This window comes from Balaenoptera physalus (assembly GCF_965194825.1).
Source record: "Balaenoptera physalus genome assembly, chromosome: 10".
In the NCBI taxonomy this organism is placed as follows: Eukaryota; Metazoa; Chordata; class Mammalia; order Artiodactyla; family Balaenopteridae; genus Balaenoptera; species Balaenoptera physalus.
Genome location: NC_138889.1, coordinates 102200015 through 102226000, shown reverse-complemented (window position 1 = coordinate 102226000; position 25986 = coordinate 102200015). Strand labels below are relative to the sequence as shown.

The 25986-nt window shown below is 42.2% G+C and overlaps 2 protein-coding genes across 2 annotated transcripts in view; one reads left to right on the top strand and one right to left on the bottom strand.

Annotated features, from left to right (window-relative positions):
- The window catches only part of OR6Q1 (olfactory receptor family 6 subfamily Q member 1), a 67793-nt gene that overhangs the window by 21642 nt on the left and 20165 nt on the right, over positions 1-25986 (bottom strand). The window contains exons 2-3 of the mRNA XM_082409594.1: positions 20045-20554; positions 12252-12344 (exon numbers count right to left, since the gene is read on the bottom strand). Of these exons, the coding sequence (XP_082265720.1) occupies positions 12252-12344; positions 20045-20554 (603 nt within the window). The remainder of the gene's footprint in view (positions 1-12251; positions 12345-20044; positions 20555-25986) is intronic.
- On the top strand, positions 1542-24429 carry LOC309667568 (olfactory receptor 9I1-like). The gene is given in 5 exon segments (XM_082476128.1): positions 1542-2930; positions 2933-3295; positions 3298-3396; positions 3399-4027; positions 24213-24429. Coding segments are annotated over 4 exon segments (903 nt in total). The 5' UTR covers positions 1542-2764; the 3' UTR covers positions 3674-4027; positions 24213-24429.

The window sequence follows — 25986 nt, the reverse complement described above, 5'->3', positions numbered from 1 at the left end:
TGACTTGAAAGTAGAAAGGATCTGATTAGCTAAAGAACTGCAGGTAGATTTCTTTGATTCCATAAATCATAAATATGTAGTTAAATGTAGGAAGGCAGCAAAACAAATTCATAGCAAAAGAGCACAGAATTTGCCATCAAACCAATATTGTTCAGAACACACATCTTCCACTTATTAAACTGGGTGACCTTAGACAAATTAATCTCCCAGAAGTTCAAATTCCTCATTAGTGAAAAATGAGATAACAGCCCTTGAAGGACTATTTCCAGGATTAAACAAGATAATATATGCAAAGCTCCAAAGTTTTTAGTGGAAAGGGTAAGTAAGTGGGCTGTAAGCACACAAGAAAACCATAATAAAATCAGAAATAACAAACTAGATTTACCTACATAACATGGATAGATCACAAAGATACGCTATATGTGGGAAAAGACACAAAAAAGATCATGCATATAAAATTTAAAACACACTAAAATCACTATATTTTTTTAAAGATACACATATTTCTGGGACTTCCCTGCTGGAGCAGTGGTTAAGACTCTGAGCTCCCAATGCAGGGGGCCCAGGTTCGATCCCTGGTCAGGGAACTAGATCTCACATGCATGCCACAACTAAGGAGCCAGCGAGCTGCAACTAAGGAACCCACCTGCCACAACTAAGACCTGGCACAACCAAATAAATAAATAAAATAAATATTAAAAAAATAAAGATACACATATTTCTAAATAAATATAAAAGGAATAAACATGGGATGATATATATTTCACATATACTAAAGTGGATCCCTATGAGGGGTTGGGGAAGGATTGAGGATGGAGGGATAGGAGGGAAAATAATATGAAGAAGGACCTTGCCCTGTTCAATAATGATGGTTTATCAGGAACTGGGGAATATGGTTAATATTCCCCAGTTCCTGATTCAAGGTACTGGGGAATATTATTTCCCAAGGAACTGGGAAATATTCAAGATTCCCTTGAATCTTTGGATCCAAGATTCTATAATATGTTTAAGTATCTATCAATCACTTGAAATAGTGCCTGCATATTTAATATACTCAGTAATTAGTAGCTAGAGTATACACATTACATAGTACAGATGTTAGGAAAATTCTTTCAAGAGCCTCATTTAGCCCATACACCTGGACATACAAATCATGGATTGTGAGAGCAAAAGAACTTTAATGATCATATAATCTAGACCTACCATTTTTCAGGACAGAAAGTAAAGCCCAAGAAGGGGAAGTGAACTTCTGAAGGTTATTCAGCTAGTTAGTGTTTGTCCTAGAGATGGTAGCCATGGATCTTGACCATACCAAAAGGGCCTTCCAAAGAACATAACTCATCCCCAGGCCAGGCTGCTGGAGTGGGGTGGAGGGAACAGCTCAAGGAGGCTATGTTTTATATGATATGTCAGTGTCTCCCTCCCACTAGTGACCACTGATTAGAGCTAGAGGAAACCCCCAACCAAGATTAAAGTGATAGGCCTTCCCTGGTGGCGCAGTGGTTGAGAATCTGCCTGCCAATGCAGGGGCCACGGGTTCGAGCCTTGGTCTGGGAAGATCCCACATGACGCGGAGCAACTAGGCCCGTGAGCCACAATTTACTGAGCCTGCGTGTCTGGAGCCTGTGTTCCGCAACAAGAGAGGCCACGACAGTGAGAGGCCCGCGCACCGCGATGAAGAGTGGCCCCCACTTGCCGCAACTAGAGAAAGCCCTCGCACAGAAAGGAAGACCCAACACAGCCATAAATAAATAAATAAATAAATAAATAAATAAATAAACCCAAAAAAAGTTTAAAAAGATTAAAGTGGTAAAGATTAAAATGGAGAAAAAGACTTTCAGTTTTTTATTGATGTTGAGATGTAATTGACATATAACAGTGTGTAAGTTTAAGTTGTACGTGTTGGTTTGATACACATATATTGCAATATGATTGCCACCATAGCATAAGCTAACACCTCTATCATGTCCCATAACTATCATGTCTTCTTTGTGGTGAGAACAATCAAGTCTCTTAGCAACTTTGAAGTTTACAACACAGTATTTCAACTATAATCACTATGCTGTGCTCTAGATCTCTGGCACTTATTTATCTACTAGTTGCTAGTTTGTACCCTTAAACATCTTTTAATACCAACTGACTAAGCAGTTTTTGGCCACACGCTGAATTAGATAATAAGAAAAATATATATCAATGGGTAATATGAGGGAATAGTTCACACAAAGAGCAGATTTGTCATCTTCCAACATCTGAAATGCTTTCCTGAGAAAAAGGGATTAGAACTGTTGTGTCTGGAAGAGGCGAAACTAAAGCCAATGTGTGGAATATAAAGACAAAGAACCCAGATACAAAAAGAGAATTAACAGGTAGAACTGTCCACAGATAGAAGCTCACAAGGCAACCGTACAAGCACGTGGAGGGTATGCAGCAGAGGAGACTCCAAGAGCCAATGGGGATTAGAGCAGATGCTGCCTAGATTATTTCCAAATCTCGGAGTCTATGTGTCTCTTATCTTCACAGGAATTTCCAAATATAAACCAGAGTTAATTTGAATTCGAAACACCAGCTCATGGCTCAGCTTCCAAAAATGCAGGATGCCGGAGAAGAATCAGCCAGGTATAAGATTTCTCAAAAACAATCTCTGTACATTTGCCCAGAAATATAAACCTAACTTCTACCAGAGAGAAAACATCAGTCTTTCAATTCTGGGATTTTTTTTTTTCATTTCATTCTCAGCCTCAGATCAACAGTATATGTTGAATCCATGGCCAAGAATAATTTCACCATAGTAACTGAGTTCATCCTTATGGGCTTTACTGGCTACCTTAAGTTGGAGATTCCCCTCTTCCTGGTGTTTCTGAGTTTCTCTCTAGTCACCCTTCTGGGGAATATAGGGATGATCATTCTGATCCAAGAGGATGTCCGACTCCACACCCAATGTATTTCCTTCTGAGTCACCTCTCCCTGCTAGACATCTGCTACACCTCGGCCATCAACCCTCAGATCCTGGCCACACTCGCCACAGGCAAGACAGTCATCTCCTATGGCCAATGTGCTTCCCAGTTCTTTTTCTTCACCATTTGTGCAGGCACAGAGTGTTTCCTGCTGGCTGTGATGGCCTATGATCTCTATGTGGCTATTAGCAACCCACTGTTCTACACTGTGGTCATGCATCCCAGGATCTGCTGGAGTTTAGTGCTGGGAGCCTATGTCTATGGGGTAGCGAGGTCCATCCTGCATACCATGTGTACTTTCACCCTCACCTTCTGTGTTAACAATCAGATCAACTTCTTCTTCTGAAGCTTGCCTGCAGTGACACAACAAACACTGAGACTGTCATTGTCTTCTTTGGCAACTTTGTGATTTTGGCCAATGCCTTGGTCATCCTGATTTCCTACCCATTTTGAGGGTGAACTCTTCAGGTGGCAGGGTTAAGGCTTTCTCCACATGCTCCTCCCACCTCACTGCCATGGCCATTTTCTTTGGGACCCTCATCTTCATGTATCTGCGGGGTGGTTCAGGCAAATCCCTCGAGGAAGACAAGGTGGTGTCTGTCTTCTACACTGTGGTCATCCCCATGCTGAACCCTGTGATCTACAGCCTGAGAAATAAGGATGTGAAAGCGGCCTTCAGAAAGGTCACTGGTAGATTCCAGGTGTCACAGAGTGTGTAGATCTGGGTGTAAGGACCTCTCGTCTTGGTCCATTTTTTTCCCATATGAATATATCCTAATAGGCACCAGCAGTACATGCAACCTGTACTCACAAACAAAAAGAAGGTAGAGAGGTACCACAGGCACACAAGAAAAACTGCAAATCTACAGCAACATGGTTGGAACTAGAGATTATCATACAAAGTGAGGTAAGTCAGAAAGAGAAAGACAAATACCATATGATATCACTTATATGTGGAATGTAAAATATGACACACATGAACTTATCTACGAAACAGAAACAGACTCACAGACATAGAGAGCAGACTTGTGGTGGCCAAGGGTGAGGAAGGGTGGGGGAGGGATGGAGTGGGAGTTTGGGGTTGGTAGATGCAAACTATTATATATAGGATGGATAAACAAGGTCCTACTGTGTAGCACAGGGAACTATATTTAATATCTTGTGATAAATCATAATGGAAAAGAACATGAAAAATGAATGTATATTGATGTATAAGTGGATCATTTTGCTGTACAGCAGAAATTAACACTACTTTGTAAATCAACGATACTTCAATAAAAGATTTAAAAAAAAATTTTAACTGCAAATGTGATAACATTTATTTCCAGCAATTCAAATGTACTTTCTTCTCCCTCTCCCACCTCCAGCCCATTCCTAAGAACCCAGAAGTCTCACACTGCTCGCTGACATCATAATTTATGGAATCTCAGAGTCCCCAGAGGTCTTCAGTTAATCTCAATCCAGCCCAATACTCTTCGCATGCTTGGGTTTCCCATCCTTTCTCTCCCAGTTTTGCTTCCATCAATACTGCCTTTTTCTCTGGGACAAGGATTATATGAGGAGATCCCTGTGGATAAAACTAAATAGTCTTTTTTTTTTTTTTTAAATGTGTGAGTGACTGATCACCTCAGTAAGCGAGGAGTGTTGTGTAAGACAAAACTTGAGTCTCTAAATGGCCAAGGGAAGGGAGTGTTTAAAAAATGAGCCTTCCTCTTCACCATTCTAGAGATTCCAGTCACCCGCTAGGAGAGTCTTCCTTCTTGGCTCACGACAGAACAATGGAATTTGCAAATTCCAAATTTGCAAATTGCCTTCCCACTTAATCACTTAATCAGGTTTTGTGATTCCTGCTTTGTTGTTACTCTGATATCTTCAAGGTGAATTAAGCCTTTGGGGATGTTTCCTCAAGGACTAATTCCTTAGTTTCTGAAGGATATGGTGCATTGCCTCTCCCCTCCACTCGAATAGCCTGCCTCATGAACAATTTTCTCCTACCAAGCATCTTATTTCCAGGAATGGCAAAGTCAGAGAGCAAAGGTAGGTATAAGGCAGGTATAAGGAAAACGCTGAACCACATTTTATCTTCTCTGGCAAAAGATGTGGTAGGAGGGGAAAGTAACTGAAACTCCTGCACAAGACTGCAAAACCCTTCAGGGCAGAGTCTGTTTTCTTCGTTGCTGAACTCCTCTCCAAGTCCAGAGTTTGGACCAGATGAGCTCTCAGTAATTGCTTTTGAACACATTTTTATGGCACATGCATGGTCTCATTTGAGCCTCATGGAAGCGGCAAACAGCAAAGACATGGTTAGATAGAAGATCCCACTTTGCAATTCAGAAAACACTTTCTCATAGTCCCTTTGGGCCTTTGCTCAAAGTCCCTTTGTTCAGAGTTTACAGCCCCATAGGCAAGGAATGTCTCTCAGAGTCAGGCTTGTATCTGAATCCCAATTCTACCACTAATTTACTGTGAAACCTAGGGTGAATGGTTTAATTTCTCAGATCCTAAATTTCCTCAAGTCTAAAACAAATGTAACAACTCCTAATTTAGGAGTGTATGGTAAAAATTAAGTAAGGTTATGACTAAGAAATCTAGCACCAATTATTTGTTCAATATATATTTTTCTCTTCCCTTCCCTTTCCCTCACTTTCCGATATCAACCCTGGGCCTTGCCACAATTCCATGGCTGTGAACAAATAGTAAGGAGATCATGAACAAATGGTAGGGCAAGACAATGAATTCAGGAAGGTGAATATAAATCCTTTTCACCCAAGAAATAAAATTAGTATGGATGTTTAACTTGGGGGGTGGAAGGGGAGAGTGCATTTGTTTACATCCCACATAGTCAAGGATAGCCAAAGGATGTCTTTTTCACTGAATGTATTGTTGTGTGCCCAATGAACCCCTCTAACCAATCTTGAATTTATGAGAAGTTGATCCTCCATGCCCTTCTATATGGGAACAACCATTTTATTAAGATGGCCCTTCACCCTACCTACAGCTGATTTGTTCAGAAGTGAGCACCTGACCCACATTAGGTTTAATAAAAATTTTTCCCCGGGCATTGTGAAGTTCAACATGTAAAAGAGATTTAGCATAGGAGACCCGATTGTCCAAAGTAGAGAAGTCAAGAGAGAGGCAAAAATGAAGTAGTTATTCAAAGAGAATCTGCAACAAAAGACTAAGACTGAAAACTGACAGTTTCCATTTCCTACTTCCCATTGTACTAAGAAGCAACCACAGTAATTTTCTTGCTTCCTTAAGACACATTGGAATCCTACAATAAATTCCCCTTTGGGGACTAGTTCAAGCTTGGTCGTCAGGGCCAAAGTATTCCATACTTATAGAACTCTAATGGAAAGGAGTTCTCCAGTATGTTACAGGAGATCTGCCCTCATTGACATTGATTATATCTACACTCTTTGAATAAAGAAAGGACTGGGTCTCAGTATGAGACCCAGTAAATAAAGTAAATGGAGAGTGTGTCTATACTTCTATCATTCTCCCATTGCAGAAGAAACTTCTCCACTCATAGCTTAGGTAACCACTGTTCTAGCACTTGACCTTCCCCTTCAAGTGATCAGACTAGAATAAGCCCCTGACCCAGGTTTCATCAATGCGTGAACAGAGTAGAGAGCCATGAGATGCTCTAGAGTTGTACAATGATTATTAAGCAGGAGCAATAAAAATATCTCCCCCTTGGGCTTCCCTGGTGGCACAGTGGTTGAGAATCCACCTGCCTATGCAGGGGACACGTGTTCGAGCCCTGGTCTGGGAAGATCCCACATGCCACTGAGCAACTAAGCCCCTGCACCACAACTACTGAGCCTGTGCTCTAGAGCCCGTGAGCCACAACTACTGAGCCCACGTGCCACAACTACTGAAGCCTGCGCACCTAGAACCCATGTCCCGCAACAAGAGAAGCCACCTCAATGAGAAGTCCGCGCACCACAATGAAGAGTAGCCTCACTTGCCACAACTACGAAGAAAGTCCGCACGCAGCAACGAAGACCCAACGCAGCCAAAAATTAATTAATTATTTTTTTTTAAAAAAAAGTATCTCCCCCTTGAGGATTTAAACTGAAAAATATGGGAAAAGACTAAGTTAGGGCTTCCCTGGTGGCGCAGTGGTTGAGAATCTGCCTGCCAATGCAGGGGACACGGGTTCAAGCCCTGGTCTGGGAGGATCCCACATGCCGCGGAGCAACTAGGCCCGTGAGCCACAATTACTGAGCCTGCGCGTCTGGAGCCTGTGGTCCGCAACAGGAGAGGCCGCGATAGTGAGAGGCCCGCGCACCGCGATGAAGAGTGGCCCCCACTTGCCGCAACTGGAGAAAGCCCTCGCACAGAAACGAAGACCCAACACAGCCAAAGATAAAAATAAATAAATAAATAAATAAGCAAATATGGTTAAAAAAAAAAAAGACTAAGTTAGCTGAGAAATGAGACTCACAAATGATAAGCTATGGAGAGAATGGCTGAGTCATGTTTATGGACAGACCAGAGAGGAAATGAGCAAATGTCAGGTGCTGAGGAGGCAGCCATATAAAGCAGTCCCTAGTACTACATTAGCTCCTTCCAAATCTTGAATTATGAGTTCTAGCACTCCCAATAGGTTTCCCCCAAGAAATCCCTGTCTTCTTTTTGGAGCATAAAAGTCTTAACCATAGACCCATATTCTACTAGATAATCTGAATGGTCTCTTTTACAACCTAAAGAACGTAATAACTCATTGTCCTATCTCCTAATAAAATATTATTATTATTATTATTATTATTATTATTATTATTATTATTATTATTATTATTAATACAGCTAAGAGTTACAGAGCACCTATTATGTGTCAGACACTATTCTAAAAACTTTTAGATGTATTTAACAACTCTATGATGCCTTAGCTACCCTATGGTGTAGGTGCAATTATTATCCCCACGTAGGGATGGGGAAAATGAGACAGAGAAGTTAAGTTGTCCAAGGTCACAGAAGCCTTGATTTGAGCTCAGGGACTCAGGTTCCAGAAACTCTAGTCTTATCTACTCTCTTATATCACCTTTGAACACCATTTTATAAACAATTGTCCCTTCTCTGGTACAGAATGACTTAAGGCAAAATGGCCCCTGAATCATTTTGCAGTACACCTAAAACTAAAGCAACATTGTAAATCAACTATACTCCAATATAAAATAAAAATTAAATTATAAATAAATAAACAAATTTCTCCCAACAACAACAACAAAATAGCCTTATTCATTAGGCTCTTTCTCCAGGAATCATAAAAGATGGTTTTCCTGCTTAGGAACTTGGGAGTCATGTGAAGGGACATTCAAAGGTCATAGGTAAGAGAAGACAAAATAAATAAAATAAAAGACCTATTTAACAAGAAGAGAACTTTACTTAGCCTCAATCACTATACACTTGCCAGTTCTTGGCTAAGCAGCTGGATGGATAGAAGCTGGAAGAGACTGAATGTAATGGTCATTCAATAAAAATTTATTCAGAACCTACACGGACCCTATTCTCTGTGATGGCTAAGATAGGACTTGGGCATTTAGGTCAGCATCAGCCATGGGGCTTGTCCCAGATAAGACAGCTCTATTGATATCTGAGAGACTGAGAGCAACAATGATTCTCAGATCCACAATCCGCCAAGCGGTGTCCAAGTTCCCTACATTCAACCCCTCTGAAATAAAAGGAATGAGAGATCCATGCCTGCTTCCCAGCATCCTCTGCAGACCTACAAAGGAGAAACTATCTACACAAGCATTCTCCTCCCCCCCCACCTACCCATTATCAACCTACAAGACCCATTCATTTACTTTATCCAGGTCTCTGCGGAAATGTTGCCTCATTTGGGAGAAAACTTTCTTGACCACCATATCTAGAACAACAGCTCCCCTGCTGCATGTCACTGTCTATCCCCCTACTTTGCTATTTTATTCTTCAAGACACAACAATGCCTGATATCTAACTGCATGTTTGTTCTTTATCCCCACCCCCAGTACAATGTAAGTTCCATGGAGGCAAGAACTGTTATTTTTAGTGCACCTCCTGAATCACAGTAGGTGCTCAAGAAAGATCTATTGAAAAGCAGAAAGATTTAAAGGAATAGGACTTCTATTTCTGGCAATATGGTAGACTAGGATTTTCTGACCAAGCTGGCTCCTTAAAAACATGTAAAAAGATAAAATAAAAAGGTGGAAAGATACTAAGAAATCAAAGGCTAAACATCCAAGGGGAAAAAAGAACCCCAAGACGTAAGCAGAGTATTGAAGCTCTGTTTGCCATCTATAGCATCTCCCCATGAGGCTATAGAACAACAGTTCCCCTACTGCATGTCACTGTCTGTTGTTGTCTATTGTTGTCAACTTTGCAGCTTAAAGCAGCAAACATTTCCTGTTGCAGTTTCTGTAGGGTCAGGAATCCAGGCACAGGTTAGTTGGATGTCTTTGGCTCAGGGTCTCTCACAAAGCTGTAACTAACATGTTGGCAAGGGCTGAAAGTTAAGGCATGGATTTGGGAAGACTTGGATCCTTCCCCACTGGTAGCCAAATATGTCAATTCCTTGCTACATGGACCTCCCCATGAGGCAGCTCACAACATGACAGATGACTTTCCTCAGAACTAATTGCCCACCACAGTCTTTTTGAAACTTAATCTCAAAAGAAACATCCCACCACATTTTATTTACCAAAGGTGAGTCACTAAATCCAGGCCATTCCCAAGAGAGAGAAATTACTCAAAGACGTGAATACCAGAGGGCAGGAATCATCAGGGGCCATCTAAGGGGCTGCCTACCACAGTTTGCCCTCTGACCGCAAATGATTCATGTTATTCAGCTAGGACTGGTTAAAAAAATAGACTTTTAACTAGCCACCTTTGCAGCTAAGTGTAGACATGTAACTGAGAGTTTAGCCAATAGAATGTTTGAATAAATGGTGTAGACCATTTCCAACAAGCCATGCTCCTTCCCATTCTGCTGGCTTGAGGCAATTGAACACAGTGATGTTGGAAGTCACTGGTTGAAGGTCAAAAAGCCACGATATGAATGACTACTTGTAAGACTGGTAATGGTTTCCCTCTGTTACTAGCTGTGAAGTACCACATCATCCCATCTTGGTTTTCTTAAATCTTGTCCACACCTTTTTTAAATAGTGGCTTTACTAGACATTACGCAAGTTGAATGTGCCATCTGTTACTTGTAAGTCCCCTAACTGATACAGACCTCTACCTCTCACCACACACAAAAATGAATTCATAGTAGACTAAAGAACTAAATATGAAAGGGAAGTTAATAAAAGTTTTATAAAATAATACAGGAGAATGTTCTTATAACCTCATTATGTGAAAGAATTTCATATATGTAAAAAAAAAGCATTAATCATAAATTTATCCCTAAATGTGTCAGTATTCATTAAAGAGATTCTGTTCATTAAAACACATGATTAAGAAAATGAAAGGTCAAAACACAGAATGGGAAAAAATCTTTTTAAGACACACAATCAACAAGGACTATTATATTGTGTGTGTGTGTGTGTGTGTGTGTGTGCGTGTGCATGTGCCCGTGCGTGTACTTAAAAATCACTAAGAAAAGATGGCACAAAGGCTCAAACAGGTAATTCACAAAAGAGACTATCCAAACAGCCAATAAACCTATGAAGAGATGCTTAGTCTCGTTAGTAATCAGGAAAATGCCAATTGAAACCACAGTACGCTTGTTAGATTAGCAAAAATTAAAGAGTATGACACCACTGTATTGACAAGGATACGGAAAATGGGTAGTATAAATTAGTCTAACAATTTTGTTGAACAATTTGGCATTATCCTTTAAAAATCAAAGATACACATAACCAGTGATTCAGCTATTTCAGTGACCTAAGTATGCACAATGGTGAAACTCTTGCGCATGCCTACCAGGGTGCAGGTGCAAGAATGTTCATAAAGCATTGTTATAATAGCACAAAACTCAAAACATTTGCCTCTAGGTTTTCATTCTTCTGATCTGGAGTGTGGATGTGATGGCTGGAGCCCTGGCTGCCATTCAGCTACCAAGGTGACCTTGAAGCTACAAGCCACGCATAGAAAACAGCAGAGCAGAAAGAGCCTAAGCCCCTGATGACATTTTTAATCCGCCATACCAGCCATGGGCTGCCTATCTCCAGGCTTCTTTTATGTGGAAAAAGAATTAATGTTTATCTGATTCAAGAAAACAACCAACTAGAAACAACTAGAAAACAAATATATATACAAAGAGAGAGAGATAAAAAATAAGCCAAACTAAGACATATGATTTAGTGATACATAGATAGATAATGTGCCTCCCCACTTTCCTTGGCAACAACAAAATGGGGATCAAGGGGCCCTAGGAGGCCCCTTCTCAGTTATGACTTTTCCCAGCTCTGTTGTTGTTACTGATGTAACACCATTAAAGTGATCTTCCTTTATTTCAAAATTAAATAGGCTGATAAAAAGGAATGAAATAATGCCATTTGCAGCAACATGGATGGACCTAGAGATCATCATGCTAAGTGAAGTACGTCAGACAGAGGAAGACAAATACCATATGATATCACTTATATCTGGAATCTTAAAAAATGGTACAAATGAACTTATTTACAGAACAGAAATAGACTCACAGACATAGAAAACAAACTTATGCTTACCACAGGGGAAAGGTGGGGGGATGGATAAATTAGGAGTTTGGGATTAACATATACAAACTACTATATATAAAATAATTAATAAGGACCTACTGTATAGCACATGGAACTCTACTCAGTATTCTGTAATAAGCTATATGGGAAAAGAATCTGAAAAAGAGTGGATATATGTATAACTGAATCACTTTACTGTACACCTGAAACTAACACAACATTGTAAATCAACTATACTCCAATATAAAATAAAAAAATTTTTAAAAAAATAAATAGGCTAAAGGACTGAACCCTTCTCCCACAGAATATATTGTGAGGCAGATGTTTAAACTAAAGAAGACCTGATGCTCAAGACTCTGTCACAATATAGAATGGAAAGCAAACCCAGGTACAGTTCACTGAGGGCTGGGAACATCTATATTGGGTTTAGTCAGCTTTCCCAGAAGTGGTAAGACTTGAACTGGGTCTGGAAGGAAGCAGAATCCTTGAGCAGACCAGACTAATGGGTGAGACTGTGGTTTCACGGTCCTAGTCTCCTTGCCCTGACCATAGCCATCCTCCACCATCATTTTTGATCAGCCCTCCAGCTGGCAGCTGAGAAGCTATGTGACCTCGGATAAGATGTGCACCACCACCCCCCGGTCTGTACCTTCATCTGTAATGTATCAAAGTAGGTCTGGATTGTCTCTCCATTTCTTTCCAGCCCTGGAGGAAGTGGCATGGAAGTGACAATGTTCAGTCCCTGAAGAGCACAGAGAGGAACATGGGAAATTATGTCATTTAGGATCTACCACTTACCCTCCTGAGCTTTTTAATCCCCAGACCCATTGTTTTCTTACCTACTGAGAGCCCTGAGTCAGCTCTAATTGAAGGGAGATGGCTTCTCCCAGAAACACGAAGCCCTGTCCCACTCATTTTGTGATTTGCAGGCAAGTCTGGGCTCATGCAACCCCCCACTGCAGGCAGGTTAATTATCACAGTGAATCATAGAGAAAAAAGAGTCCCTCTTTCATTTAACATTACTACCTTCATACCAGAAGCATTATCTTAGGTGACACCTGTAAGATGTTAAAACCACCAAAGGATTCAACTGGATCAGAAAACTCAACGATTCAGAAACAAGGCAATCTGAATTGGGCAAGAAGGCGAAACAGTTAGACACCTGGAGAATCTGGAGGTTGCAAGCTTTGAATGTTGCCCAGGAACTCTGGATAAAACTGGGTGCACAGCCTGGTCTTGCTACCTGCTGCGAGTTTATTCAAAAGTGGGTTTCAGCACATCCATAAAATCAGCCCAAGGAAGATTAGGTAATTGCATTTACTATGGCTTTCAGATTACCACAGCAGCAATCTCCTTGGAACTGCTCAGAAAACAAAAATATCAGCAGTGCTTCATAGAAGTCCCTCGCAGGAACAAAAGGACCAGTTCTTTCCCTATGAGGTAATGTAAATCTTGTAACTATGTTGGGAGATCATATATATTCCAGAGACTATTAAGTGTGCTTTCCAAAAGATTGAAAAAATTCAAATTTTATCTGTGTGACCTTTTGCACGGTTATTTTCCCAAGGCTTTAATTCTGTCTTCTGTGAAACAAGCATAGACCTACGTACTTACTGATGGTTGCAGCAGTTAGTAACAAATATGTCAAGTGCAGGGAACAGTAATTGGCATAGAGATATTATTACTCCCCTGTCACCCACATGGTTGAATAACTAGGTATTCAGAGCATGTACCAAGGATGAGTCCCATCCCTCTGAGGAGGTTGTCTCAGCTGGCGAGGTCAGAGAGAAAGACCCTTGAAAGAAGCTTCTGAAAAGATAATGTAGAAATGGATGTTACAGGAGGGGATGTGCAGTGAGGAAGGTGACGAGATGGAAACCTCGGTGACCTGGCCTCTGAGTGTCCTGACTATGTCAAGAATGCTCAACATCACTAATCATTAGAGAAATGCAAATCAAAACTACATTGAGGTATCACCTCACATTGGTCAGAATGGGCATCATCAGAAAATCTGCAAACAATAAATGCTGGAGAGGGTGTGGAGAAAAGGGAACCTTCTTGCACTGTTGGTGGGAATGTAAATTGATACAGCCACTATGGAGAACAGTATGGAGGCTCCTTAAAAAACTAAAAATAGGACTACCATACGACCCAGCAATCCCACTACTGGGCATATACCCTGAGAAAACGATAATTCAAAAAGAGTCATGTACCAAAATGTTCATTGCTGCTCTATTTACAATAGCCAGGACATGGAAGCAACCTAAGTGTCCATCATCAGATGAATGGATAAAGAAGATGTGGCACAAACATACAATGGAATATTACTCGGCCATAAAAAGAAATGAAATGGAGGTATTTGTAATGAGGTGGATGGAGTTAGAGTCTGTCATACAGAGTGAAGTAAGTCAGAAAGAGAAAAACAAATACAGTATGCTAACACATATATATGGAATCTAAGGGAAAAAAAAAAAAAGGTCATGAATAACCTAGTGGCAAGACGGGAATAAAGACACAGACCTACTAGAGATTGGACTTGAGGATATGGGGAGGGTGGACTTGAGGATATGGGGAGGGGTGAGATGTGACAGGGTGAGAGAGTGTCATGGACATATATACACTACCAAATGTAAAATAGATAGCTAGTGGGAAGCAGCCGCATAGCACAGGGAGATCAGCTCGGTGCTTTGTGACCACCTAGAGGGGTGGGATAGGGAGGGTGGGAGGGAGGGAGATGCAAGAGGGAAGGGATATGGGAACATATGTATATGTATAACTGATTCACTTTGTTATAAAGCAGAAACTAACACACCATTGTAAAGCAATTATACTCCAATAAAGATGTTAAAAAAAAAAAGAAAAATGCCTGAGTTATGGTGTTATGCCCGTATTTCCTATTATTATAATATTCATTTTATTATCTCATTTAATTCTCACAACAACTCTAGGAGGTAGATATTATTATTACTCCCATTTTACAGAGGGTGAAATTGAGGCTCAAAGAGGAAATGTCACTTGCCCCAAATCACACAGCTAGTAAGTAGTAATTTGGGATTCAAAATCAGGCAATTCCACTCCAGGGTAGAAGAAGCAAGGAGGAGGGAACCTCAGCTAAATAAAAATGCTGCCTACTGTGGAGCTGGCTATTCTTTCCTAATTTTTATTGTGCACACTACTCAGGGTGTAGAGCATTGTGCTATAACCACATGTACCGTGAGGCACATATGAGGCCATGGCCTTATCCTCAGAAACACTCACCCTCTGGGCAAGAAGGCAAGCATGAGCCCAGACAGCGATAACACCATGGCGCCCACATGGCTTTCGAAGGGTCAACCGTGGGAGAACTCAAGGCAGAACAACCCAGCCTCAAGGTTCCAAAAGCTGGAATGTTGGGGGAGAGTGACCTTAGCTTCTGAGTCAGACATCAGGACACTTGGCTGACGGAGAAGTGCTTTTCCTAGTTTTTTATTTATGAGAAAAGTCTTAAAAAGTAGTTTAAAAATTACTTCACTTACTAGGTCTTCATTGCTTTAATTGAAAAAAGTTAAAGTGTATAATATCAGTCCAGTCATCACGGTTACAGGCTGCTTTGAGGTCCCACTCCAGCACGGTGGGTGACATTAGGACCCGAGACCATCCTGCCCACAGTGCCACCCCCCTCCCCCACCTGGGCCTCTATCTCCAGCCCCATGGTCCTCACGAGACTGGGATAGCAACCATCACTCTTGGGTCAGGTGTCCCAGTGACAGGGAAAAAAAAGCCTCCTGGTACATTCAGCACTGAGGTGCTGATGACTACATTCTCAGCTTTGTAGCTCTAAAAATAGCACGGTTCACACCCGTTCAATAGATGTTTTCTGAACAACAGCTACAGGCCAGATCATAATCCCCCCAGATACTAATATGAGTAAGCTCCAGCTGCCAACCTCAAAGAGCTCATAGTTGAGTGGGGCACAGACAATGGGATGATATCATAGTTCCAGGAAAGAAGTACTCACCCAGAAATGCCTGGTATTGGTGGGGCTGGCTCAAGCTGCCCAAAATCATTGTCAAAGTCAGACACCACTTATTAACTTAGAATGAGAAATGTGATTTTCAACACGACCAACAGCCTCGAATTGTCTGCTCAGCGTATTCTCTCCCTGCAGAAAAGCCTCTATCTGAAGCCAAATTCTTCTGGGAAGGATAATCCATGAGCCTAGAATTGGAGCATAAGGAAGAAACCAGACTATTGTCTCTATGAAATCAGACCTGCCCAGGCAACCAGAAAGTTCAGCTCAGCTGAGACATCCTCTCCCTGTGTTTCACTCAGGCAGGTTGAGTCTTTCTTCAATTGACTGTATTGTCACCTGTCTGGTTAGTTACATTCCAGCCCCGAGGATACACGTGGCCCACCGCCTAGGTCTTCCCAGCATCACAGCCCAATGGGTCACCTGTGATGAGGTTCACCTCTGTCAATTTCAGTTAGTTTTCATCAGGATCAGCCTTGGAGGCCACATACTCCCAGGTCCACTGAACTCAGAGTGTCTGCATAGCCTCTCTAACACTAGGAACCCCATTCCTGTTGGGTGGTATCTTTATTTTGCTAAAATTCAAGGAGCTCCAAATTGACTACATCTTCCTTGCTTGTGCCGACTCTGGTTTTGCAAAACCCCATAGTTCATAAAATCAAAGGACCCAGTGGAAACTCTCCTTGTGTCACATAAATCCCAGAATGTACAATCAGCAGAGGGAACCGGACAGAGATGGGCTGGGAAGCAGAAGCACTAGAAATGATGAAGGACACCGGCTTGAAAGTGAGTAAACCCGGATTTGAATCTTAGCAACACTTCTTATTAATTATGTGATCCTGACAAATGAAGGCACCCCTTTTGAGCTTCAGATTCCTCACCTACAAAATGAAGGTAACAAAGATGAACGGTGATGCAACTACTTCTTAGAGTCATTGTGGGTGTTAACAATGGAATAACCAGTGCCTGGTATATAACAAATGCTCCTAACTGTTAGTTGTTATTGCTATTGACAATAATGATAACAATGTAAACCTGGAGGGAGCAGTTATCTTTTGAGAAAAAGATACCCAAGTCCTCAGTATCATTTTGCCCAGTCTAGGATGAGAGAGTCACCAAGGACTTTGAAGTAAAGGAACTTGTCTGCATATACCTGGTGGGACAGCTTCCCTAACAGGCTGGGGAAAGTCTGGGACAGCAAACCCCTGCACCGAGTAACTTGGGGAACCTGCAGGAGGAGGGGAGAGGGAGGAAGATGAGAAGAAAGAGAGAGAAGAGCATGCATTCGTTCATGCACTCAACAGCTAAGACCAATTAAATGCTTAAAATCTAATTGGAGGGGAAAAGACATGAGCTCAAACAATCTGCAGTAGAAAGAGCTCAGGGATGATGTGATGATGTGATGATGGGGAGGGTCCTAGGACTGGCAGGGGCTGAGAAGCAAGAACCGGAGTCCAGCCTTAGGAGCAGGAGTCAGGGAAGGCTTTATAGGGTGGAACTCAATAGACAAGCCATGTTTTGTTTCGTCTTTATGGTTCTCTATGAAAAAAACAAAGTCTTTTAATTCTATAACCATTTCTTAGCTTTAATATTCACTTAACCAGAGCACTATCCTGTCATAGTCCTGAGAAGTCTTTTGCTAATCATTGGGTTGAAGAAAGCTTAGCAGGACTTACGGGAACTCACGTGGTCTGTCTGCCCACCAGAAATCACACTCTGCACTGACTTAATCCCTCACCCCTTTGTTCCAAAAGCCTCTCATTCTTCCCTAGGTCCCGAGGGCTGGAGAGCCTCCAGGGCAACTGGACTCATTGAAGGCTTTAATGTTACCCATTCCTATTATTGCTTTAGATGCATCTCTTCTAAATAGCAAATAGATGACTTCGGCTTTTCATGCAATTTGGAAGTGTCTATAATAGTCAAAATCTTTACTCCAGCCACCTGTGTCAGAACTGCTCAGTCCTTCCCGCTTTGACCTTGGAAAAGCAAAACACAGATGGCACACTCCCATGGGAATGTGATGAAGGAGTTCTTTTCAAAGGAGTAGGCAGGGTTAAGGGTGAAACATCCAGGGGACAGCCACGGTAAGAAGCTCCTCCTCCCCACGCACGGAGGGGAGGAAGTAGTAGGAGAGGTCCTCCCCACTAGAGCTGTGGCCTTTCTCAGATGAGGGCAGCCACTGACAACCCACGGTTGAGCAGAGAGGCATCTGGGGGCATGAATGCTCAAGCCTCACTCTCCTCCCACCCCCAGTCTCACGTCAAGCCTCCGACCAGAAGAGAGAGGGCAGGGCAGCCCTTAGACGAGGTCCATAGACGTCAGAATACCGGCACCCAAAGGATATAGATGGCTGAAGAGTTCATCTAGCCAGGAAGTAGCGAACCCAGCACACTCTCCTTTTTTTTTCTTTTAATTTTTATTGGAGTAAAGTTGATTTACAATGTCATGTTAGTTTCAGGTATACAGCAAAGTGAATCAGTTATACATGTACATATATCCACTCTGTTTTAGATTTTTTTTCCATTACAGAGTATTAAGTAGAGTTGCCTGTGCTATACAGCAGGTCCTTATTAGTTATCTATCCTATATATAGTAGTGTGACACAGCACTCTTCTTTTTTTCTTTTTATTTATTTTTATTTATTTTTGGCTGTGTTGGGTCTTCGTTTCTGTGTGAGGGCTTTCTCTAGTTGTGGTGAGCGGGGGCCACTCTTCATCGCGGTGCGCAGGCCTCTCACTATCGCGGCCTCTCTTGTTGCAGAGCACAGGCTCCAGACGCGCAGGCTCAGTAGTTGTGGCTCACGGGCCCAGTTGCTCCGTGGCATGTGGGATCTTCCCAGACCAGGGTTCGAACCCGTGTCCCCTGCACTGGCAGGCAGATTCTCAACCACTGCGCCACCAGGGAAGCCCACAGCATCCTTCTTAACTAGAGTAATTTAACCTTTCACATCTACTCTGATTCACATTTACTCTTACTAGTTATCTATTTTATATATAGTACTGTGACACAGCACTCTTAACTAGAGTAATCTAATCTTTCACATTTACTCTAACGTGTTTGATGTTATTCCACCGTCTTATAAAATTTTCCCTTTCATATGCTTCATCATAACTTTTTTATTAGTAACTAATAAACCGTAATGATAGAAATAATAAGTAGAAGGCACTTTCATTTGTTATTTAGTTAGAAGGGATGTCTATGCTTTCATTTACGATTGCTATTATTATAGTTTTCTATTTATTATACTTTTTTCTTGTTTTCTCCTTTCTTGAAATTTCCTGATTTTTTAAATCTATTTTCCTTACAATGCTTTGGAAGTTCTATATCCTGTTTCAACTCTTCTAATGATAACTCAAGTTTTTAATTCACTTGAACCTTTATTTCTCAAACAATGTCAAGAAATATACAATATAGGGCTTCCCTGGTGGCGCAGTGGTTGAGAGTCTGCCTGCCAATGCAGGGGACACGGGTTCGAGCCCTGGTCTGGGAGGATCCCACATGCCGCGGAGCAACTGGGCCCGTGAGCCACAACTACTGAGCCTGCGCGTCTGGAGCCTGTGCTCCGCAACAAGAGAGGCCGCGATAGTGAGAGGCCTGCGCACCGCGATGAAGAGTGGCCCCTGCTCACCACAACTAGAGAAAGCCCTCACACAGAAACGAAGACCCAACACAGCCATAAATTAATTAATTAATTAATTAATTAATTAATTTTTTTAAAAAAAGAAATATACAATATAGAATGACAAAACACTTAGCATATCTTTCTTTCACCAGCACCCTAAGATATGTTCTTTAGTCCATTGCAGTGAGGTGAATTGGCTTCTCGGGCCCGAGCCTATAGGCTTTGGAACGACCTGGACATAATGTATAGCATATATCAAAGGCCAGCGACATAAAATTAAAAATAAAAGAAGGAAAGACACAGAAGCATAAATACTACATGATACTACTTACAGGATAACTTAAAATAGTCAAACTCCTAGAAGCAGAGAGTAGAAATGGTGGTTGCCAGGGGTTGGGAGGAGGAGAAAACAGGGAGATGTCAGTCAAGGGGCACAAACTTTCAGTTATACAAAATAAATAAGTCCTAGAGAGCTCCTGTACAGCATAATGCCTGTAGTTGACAATACCGTATTGTACACTTAAAAATTAGCTGAGGGTAAATATTGTGTTAAGTGTCCTTATCACACAAAAACATAAGAATAATAAGAAATAAGAGGGGGGGAAGAAACTTGGACATGATGGGTGGGTTTATGGCATAGATTGTGGTGACGGTTTCACAGGTGTATACGCATCTCCACACACATCAAGTTGTATACGTTAATTATGCACGGTTTTTTGTATGTTAAAATAAATGTTTTTAATAATAAGAGGCAGAGAGAGGAGGAATGAGGCCAAGTCACCTGGTGGCTGAGGAGAACATCTGTGGATACCGAGCAGGGGGATTGGGGGGCGTTCCCGCCAGGAATACGCAGCCCCCTTTCCTCCCGCAGATCGTCCACGGATCTCAGCATCCCCGGTTCCCTGACCGCTTCTGGTTCCCATCCTTCCTCCGCACGGTGCCCAGCGGCGCCCACCAGCCCTGGGGCCTGGCCAAGCTCTTGAGTCCCTTTAACTGGACCTGGGTGGGCCTGGTGGGTTCTGACAATGGCAACTTCGAGCGGCTGGACCAGCAACTGCAGACGGAGATGAGGCGCACGGGCGGCTGCGTGGCCTTCTCCAGGAGGATCAGCCGCCAGGGCTGCTGATGCGCTCCGCGCCGTTGCCTCCAGCCCCGCTGCCACGTCATCGTCTGTGACTGTTACCACTTCCACCTCAGGCTCCTGGCCGAGGCCATTTGGAAGAATGTGACCAGGAGGACGTGGATCTTCTCCACCTCCTTCCCCTACAAGCCCTCGGTGCCGGGCCCCACGGCTCTGGGCTTGCTGAACGGCAGCTTGAGCCTGACCATGCACTCAGGAGGGATGCCCGGCTTTGAGGATTTACTGTTGGCGCTGCGCCCAGCCGCCTACGCAAGCAACAGTCTGGTGAGGAAGTTGTGGGAGCAGCTGCAGGGATGCAGGTGGTCTGGATAAGGGGCTCCCACCCCAAGGGCCAGAGAAGGGGCTCAGAACTGCACGGGGCTTGAGAACGTGACAGCTGTCCATCTGCCTGCCTTCAAACTTCCTGATCTGGCGGCCACTTACCAAGCCTACCTGGCCGCCAAAGCCCTGCTGGCTGCCTGTCAGAAACTGATGGACTGCTCCCCAAGAGATGGACCCTTCCTGGGAGGCACTTGTGCTAATTCACAGAACACCAGGCCTTGGCATGTGAGCAGACAAGACCCTTACCCAGTCCCTGTTCATCCCAGAGACTAGCAGACGGGTGTTGTGGTCTAATGAAAGGTGTACTGAATTTAGAGCCAAAGTGACTATGGCTCACATCCCTTATTATTAAAGACATCAGGGGTTTAGATGAAGAAGAGAGAGCTGGCTTCTATTGCCAATGAGAGTCTTTGTAAAATTTTCAGGAAGTATGCAAATTGTTTGGTAAACCATGGAAATCAGCAAACACTAAAATCCTGGCTTTTTTCCCCAGAGAGCCAGTTGTTAAACATTTAGCAGCACACCACTGCAAATATCCAAGCAAGGTTATAGAAACAAATTCAGAATAGAAGAAAAATCCTCTTATTTTTAAAAGCATGTCTTCAAACTAGGCACAGCTTCTTTAAGATAGGTTTTAGGTAATTTTATCAGTATTTATATCATGTGAGTTCTTATAAGGCTATAAGAGTAATAATAGTTAATTAACACTTTTTGGGTGCTATTCTATCCAAGTAATGTTCCAAGCACTTTATATGTATTAATACATTTCATGACCCTATGAGGTAGGTCCCCTTTTTACAGATGAGAATGCTGAGAGGTAGAATAATATATCCAAAGTCCACACAGCTGGTTCAGGTAGAGTTGGAAATCACACCAGGCAACCTGGCTCCAGAGTCTGGGCACTGCCTCTCAAAGCTGAAGAATTCCAGGAATCTTTCACGATTCTAGACCCAACTCTGCCCCCAGCAAAGTGATTTGTTCAAAATCCCTCCTGTAGTCTTACAGGGCTTCCATAGCTTAATTCAACAAATATGTGTTTATGCCACAAGTATTTACAAAGCAACCTTCATGCACCTTGGAGCAATGGGGGTACAGAAATGTGCAAAATACATGCTTGCCCTCAAAGTGTTTACACTCTAGTTGTAAAGAGTAATAAACAATCCCACATACCAGGTACTGGAGGGTATGGCATGAGCAGGAGTGGGAAAGTGATCTAGCTGGTTCAAAGCACGGGACAGACTAAGGAAAGAGAAAAAAAAACAGTGAAAAGAAAAGGTCGGAAAGGCAAGAGGAAGCTCTATTATAAAGAACCTCAAAGGCTTTCTTAAAGAGTTCCAGGTTTCTGGAAAAGACCACAACCTAATCACAGAATCAAAGTTAATTCCATCTTCTCCAAAGGTGTTAAAAGATCCCAAAGCACCCACTCTAAAGACCCTGGTGGGCTCCTAAAGGAACTTTGCCTGACCTGCGTTTTTTACTACTTAAGCTATTCCCAGAAGGGAATGATAATGGGGCTTTGATAGTCACATAAGCTGAGATTCTCCCAGCTATGGAGTGTTTGGGATGCATTGAAACATTCATACTCCTTGGTCTATAACACCTTTTAATCAAAAGCATTCCCTATTAGCCACACTGCTGAGATGAACATGGTGATGCTTTGAAGGCAGGACTGAGCTCTTGTGTCCTAGCTACGAATCATGTCTGGCACGAAGAAGGAAGCTTAGTAATTTGTATGGACAGAAGGTGCAGAATTGGATGGATAGAGACTGATGTTCATAAGACCATCCTGTGAGTGAAGTTATCTTAGGCAAGACCCAATACTGCCAGGTTTCCATTGACTCAACTTTCACTCCCCTGCTTATCACAGGTTAGCACAAACTTGGCAGATGAGAAAGCAGAGTTCTTTTTTCATAAAATGTACCGAGATAAGGTGCCTTCCTCCAAGGGCTGGCAAGCACAGATGTGGGAGGACAGTCCGTGATGTGAAGGAAGCCCCCTGTGCCTCTTCTGCTGCTAACCAGCTTCCCTCCTTCTACCTTCTGTCTCTGCCTCAGATGCTCCATTACACCCAAAAGGTTCGCTTCACCGCCAAAGCCCAGGAAGAGGTTTGCTTCACTAAAGAGGGGGAGATGCTGGCAACGTTTGACATCCAAAACCTCTACATCCTCCCAGACCAGAGAGAACAGACCCTGACTGTTGGACGTTCTGACTTGAGGTTACCTCCTGGAAAAGAGCTGCTGATAAGTGACAGTGCTATTATCTGAAGGGCGCTTAAAGGTGAGAGCAGAGAGCTCCCCAAGGACCAAGCCCACAAGCACCTCTCACCCCCAAGCACCCAGCAGGGTTTGTTATGTTGAACTGACAGAGCACTTGGTAGGGTAGACCATTAACCTACACAACTCTGAGGCTGTTCAGCAAACAAAACCTTCCACAACCATTCTCTGGCTCCAAAAGCAAAGGAGTTTGCTAAAGGCAAAGGTGATTAATGAACAAATAGCAAAATAAATTTTATATATATATATATATATTATCCCATTAAATGCCATGTTATATATCTTCAGAAGCATGATTGCATAATATTAAACAATACAGATTAAGAAGGTATTTAAATATTTTTGCAATTAGACATTACAATGTTTTCTAATTTTTGCAATTTAAATACCTCTGTTGTGTTATAACTTGTGCATACATATTTAAGATTACCTCTGATTTCCTGTAAGTATAATAAGTACTTAGAAGTAGAATTTGGGATCAAAGAATATGATATTTTTAAGAGTCTTCTATGGTACTTATTGCTGAATTACATGGCTTCTTATCAGAGGAAAAATTAAAAGTTGGACTTAGAAAAAAAACAGGATTGAATCTCAAATTGCCACTTATTAGCTGTATGATCACAGGCAAATTCTTTTGTTTCTTGACTTAATGTGGAAAATAAAAACAGTCACTACCTTATAAGAATGAAATAGAATTAATATTAAAATAACTTAGCAAAAAATTATATGTAATTGCCAATTCAAGTTTATCCTGAGATAGCTACTGTGTCTATGTGGAGTTGCTCTGTTTTAGCCTTGTAGCCTTATGTCAGGAAATAGACAATTGATGCCAAGCTTTTTTACACAGTGGAAAACAGCCCACAGAGCCCCATTTGTCCTTTCCCAGACTCCTAAGTATCTAAGGTCGCCAGGTGGGGGACTTCTAATGTAAGTGCAGTTGCATCTCAAGTATCACTCCATGCTTCTTGCAGTTTCCTCCAGCTCATCCAGGCAGGGGTTATCATTCCCTTCTCTAAGCATCCATAGCATTTTCCACATGGTTCTGTAATCAGAAAGAGTAAGAAAATTACTGTAACAAGTACAGATGTTTTGTCCTCATCCTCAGTGATTTCAACCTAGTTCCCTCTGGTCTCACCTTAGTCTTGCATGTCTTTTTTCTGTTCCCATGACTGTCACACCTCAATGGCCAAATACCCCCATCCTGGGAGAAAGAAACAAGGGAGCCAATGAGCAAGAGAGCAGAGTATTGGGGCTGGAAGATGCAAACTATTACATTTAGAATGGATAAACAACAAGGTCCTACCGTATAGCACAGGGAACTATATCCAACCTCCTGGGATAAATGATAATGGAAAAGAATATTTAAAAAGACTGTATATATATATGTGTGTGTATAACTGAGTCACTTTGCTGTACAGCAGAGATTGGCACAGCATTGTAAATCAACTATACTTCAAAAAAATAAAAAATAAAAAAAAATAAAGCAAGAGAGCAGAGTAGAGTTTAAAAAGACTGTATATATATATATATATATATATATATATACATATATATATATGTATGTGTGTGTATAACTGAGTCACTTTGCTGTACAGCAGAGATTGGCACAGCATTGTAAATCAACTATACTTCAAAAAAATAAAACAAGGGAGCAGAGTAGAGTTCCAGGGGAGAAATGAGCATTGCTTCCCATCGCTTTGGGGTCATCATTGAGGACTATTTCAGGTATCTTCCCCTCACTTCTCCTTTCCCAGACTAAAGAATCCTTTTATCAGCTCTTTCCAAGAAAATTCATTCTGCAAGCATGATTTGAATCTCAGTTGTTCTCAATTCAGAGTGACTTTGCTTCCCAGGGGTCATTAGCAATGTCTGGAGACATTTCTGGTTGTCACAACTTGGGGGGAATGCTACTGGCATTCAGTGGATAGAGGCCAGGAATTCTGCTAAACCTCCTATGATGCACAGGACAGCCCTTCACAACAAGTATCTAGCACCTAATGTCGGTAATGCTGAGGGCTGAGAAACTGTAAATTAGTTGCCTGGCTAGTATTTGTAGTCTTTGTTTCTGATTCACTGTTGATTCATCTCTCAATTCTGTTTGGGCTCGGGGGGAAAATAAGTCCCTTGAAATAAAAGCTAAGGGATTTGATGAGCCCAGAATGGAGGGCAAACTTCCCAGAACATTCAGAATATTATCCTATTCACTAGCATTTGGTATACATTCACAGTGTTCTGAGCACTGTAGTAAGGGCTTCACTGCATCACCTCATTGAATCCTCACACAATCTTCAAAATAGATATAATTGTTACCCCCATTTTATCAAAGAGAAAACTAAGGGTTAGAGAGGTTAAGCCCCAGGTCACCCTGCAGAGCCAGAATTCCAGCCCAACATCCAGGGGCCAGCCCTTTGTCTGTAGAGCAATGATGCTCATATCTTTCTTCTCCTTGAGATTTCTTGGTTCCCCCAGACTGTGACATCTTAAGAACTCATCTTTACCTGTTGTTCTCCCCCTAATACCCTACACAGTACTTGATGCATGGAATACATTGATAACAATTTGAATAAGAAAGGGAGGGAAGGAAAGAGGAAAGGGGTAAAGAAAGGAAAAAGGAGATAAATAGGGTTTTTAATTTTTTAAGGTGGGGGAGGAGAGGGAGAAAGAAAGAAGAGAGGGAGGGACCAGTAAGTGAGAACGATGCTGCAAATTCTTCTAAGACCTGATTGCACTGATGCTATTCAGTCTCCCCTGCAGTCTCCCCCATGCTCTCTCTCCTCCCTTGTGCAGGTCCCTACCTCCATCTGCAATGAAAAATGTCCTGCAGGAACTAGGAAGTCAACCCTATCTGAGAAGTCAAACTGCTGCTACAGTTGCCTTCCCTGCCCTGGAGGAGAGATGTCCATGACACCTGGTAAGGAGGGAAGCTGGCCCTTGGTCAGCAGGTGGCCAGTCAGCAGCCAAGGAAGGTTTCAGATGAGAGCTGATATTTACATCAAGGGAAGATTCATTTAATGGGGA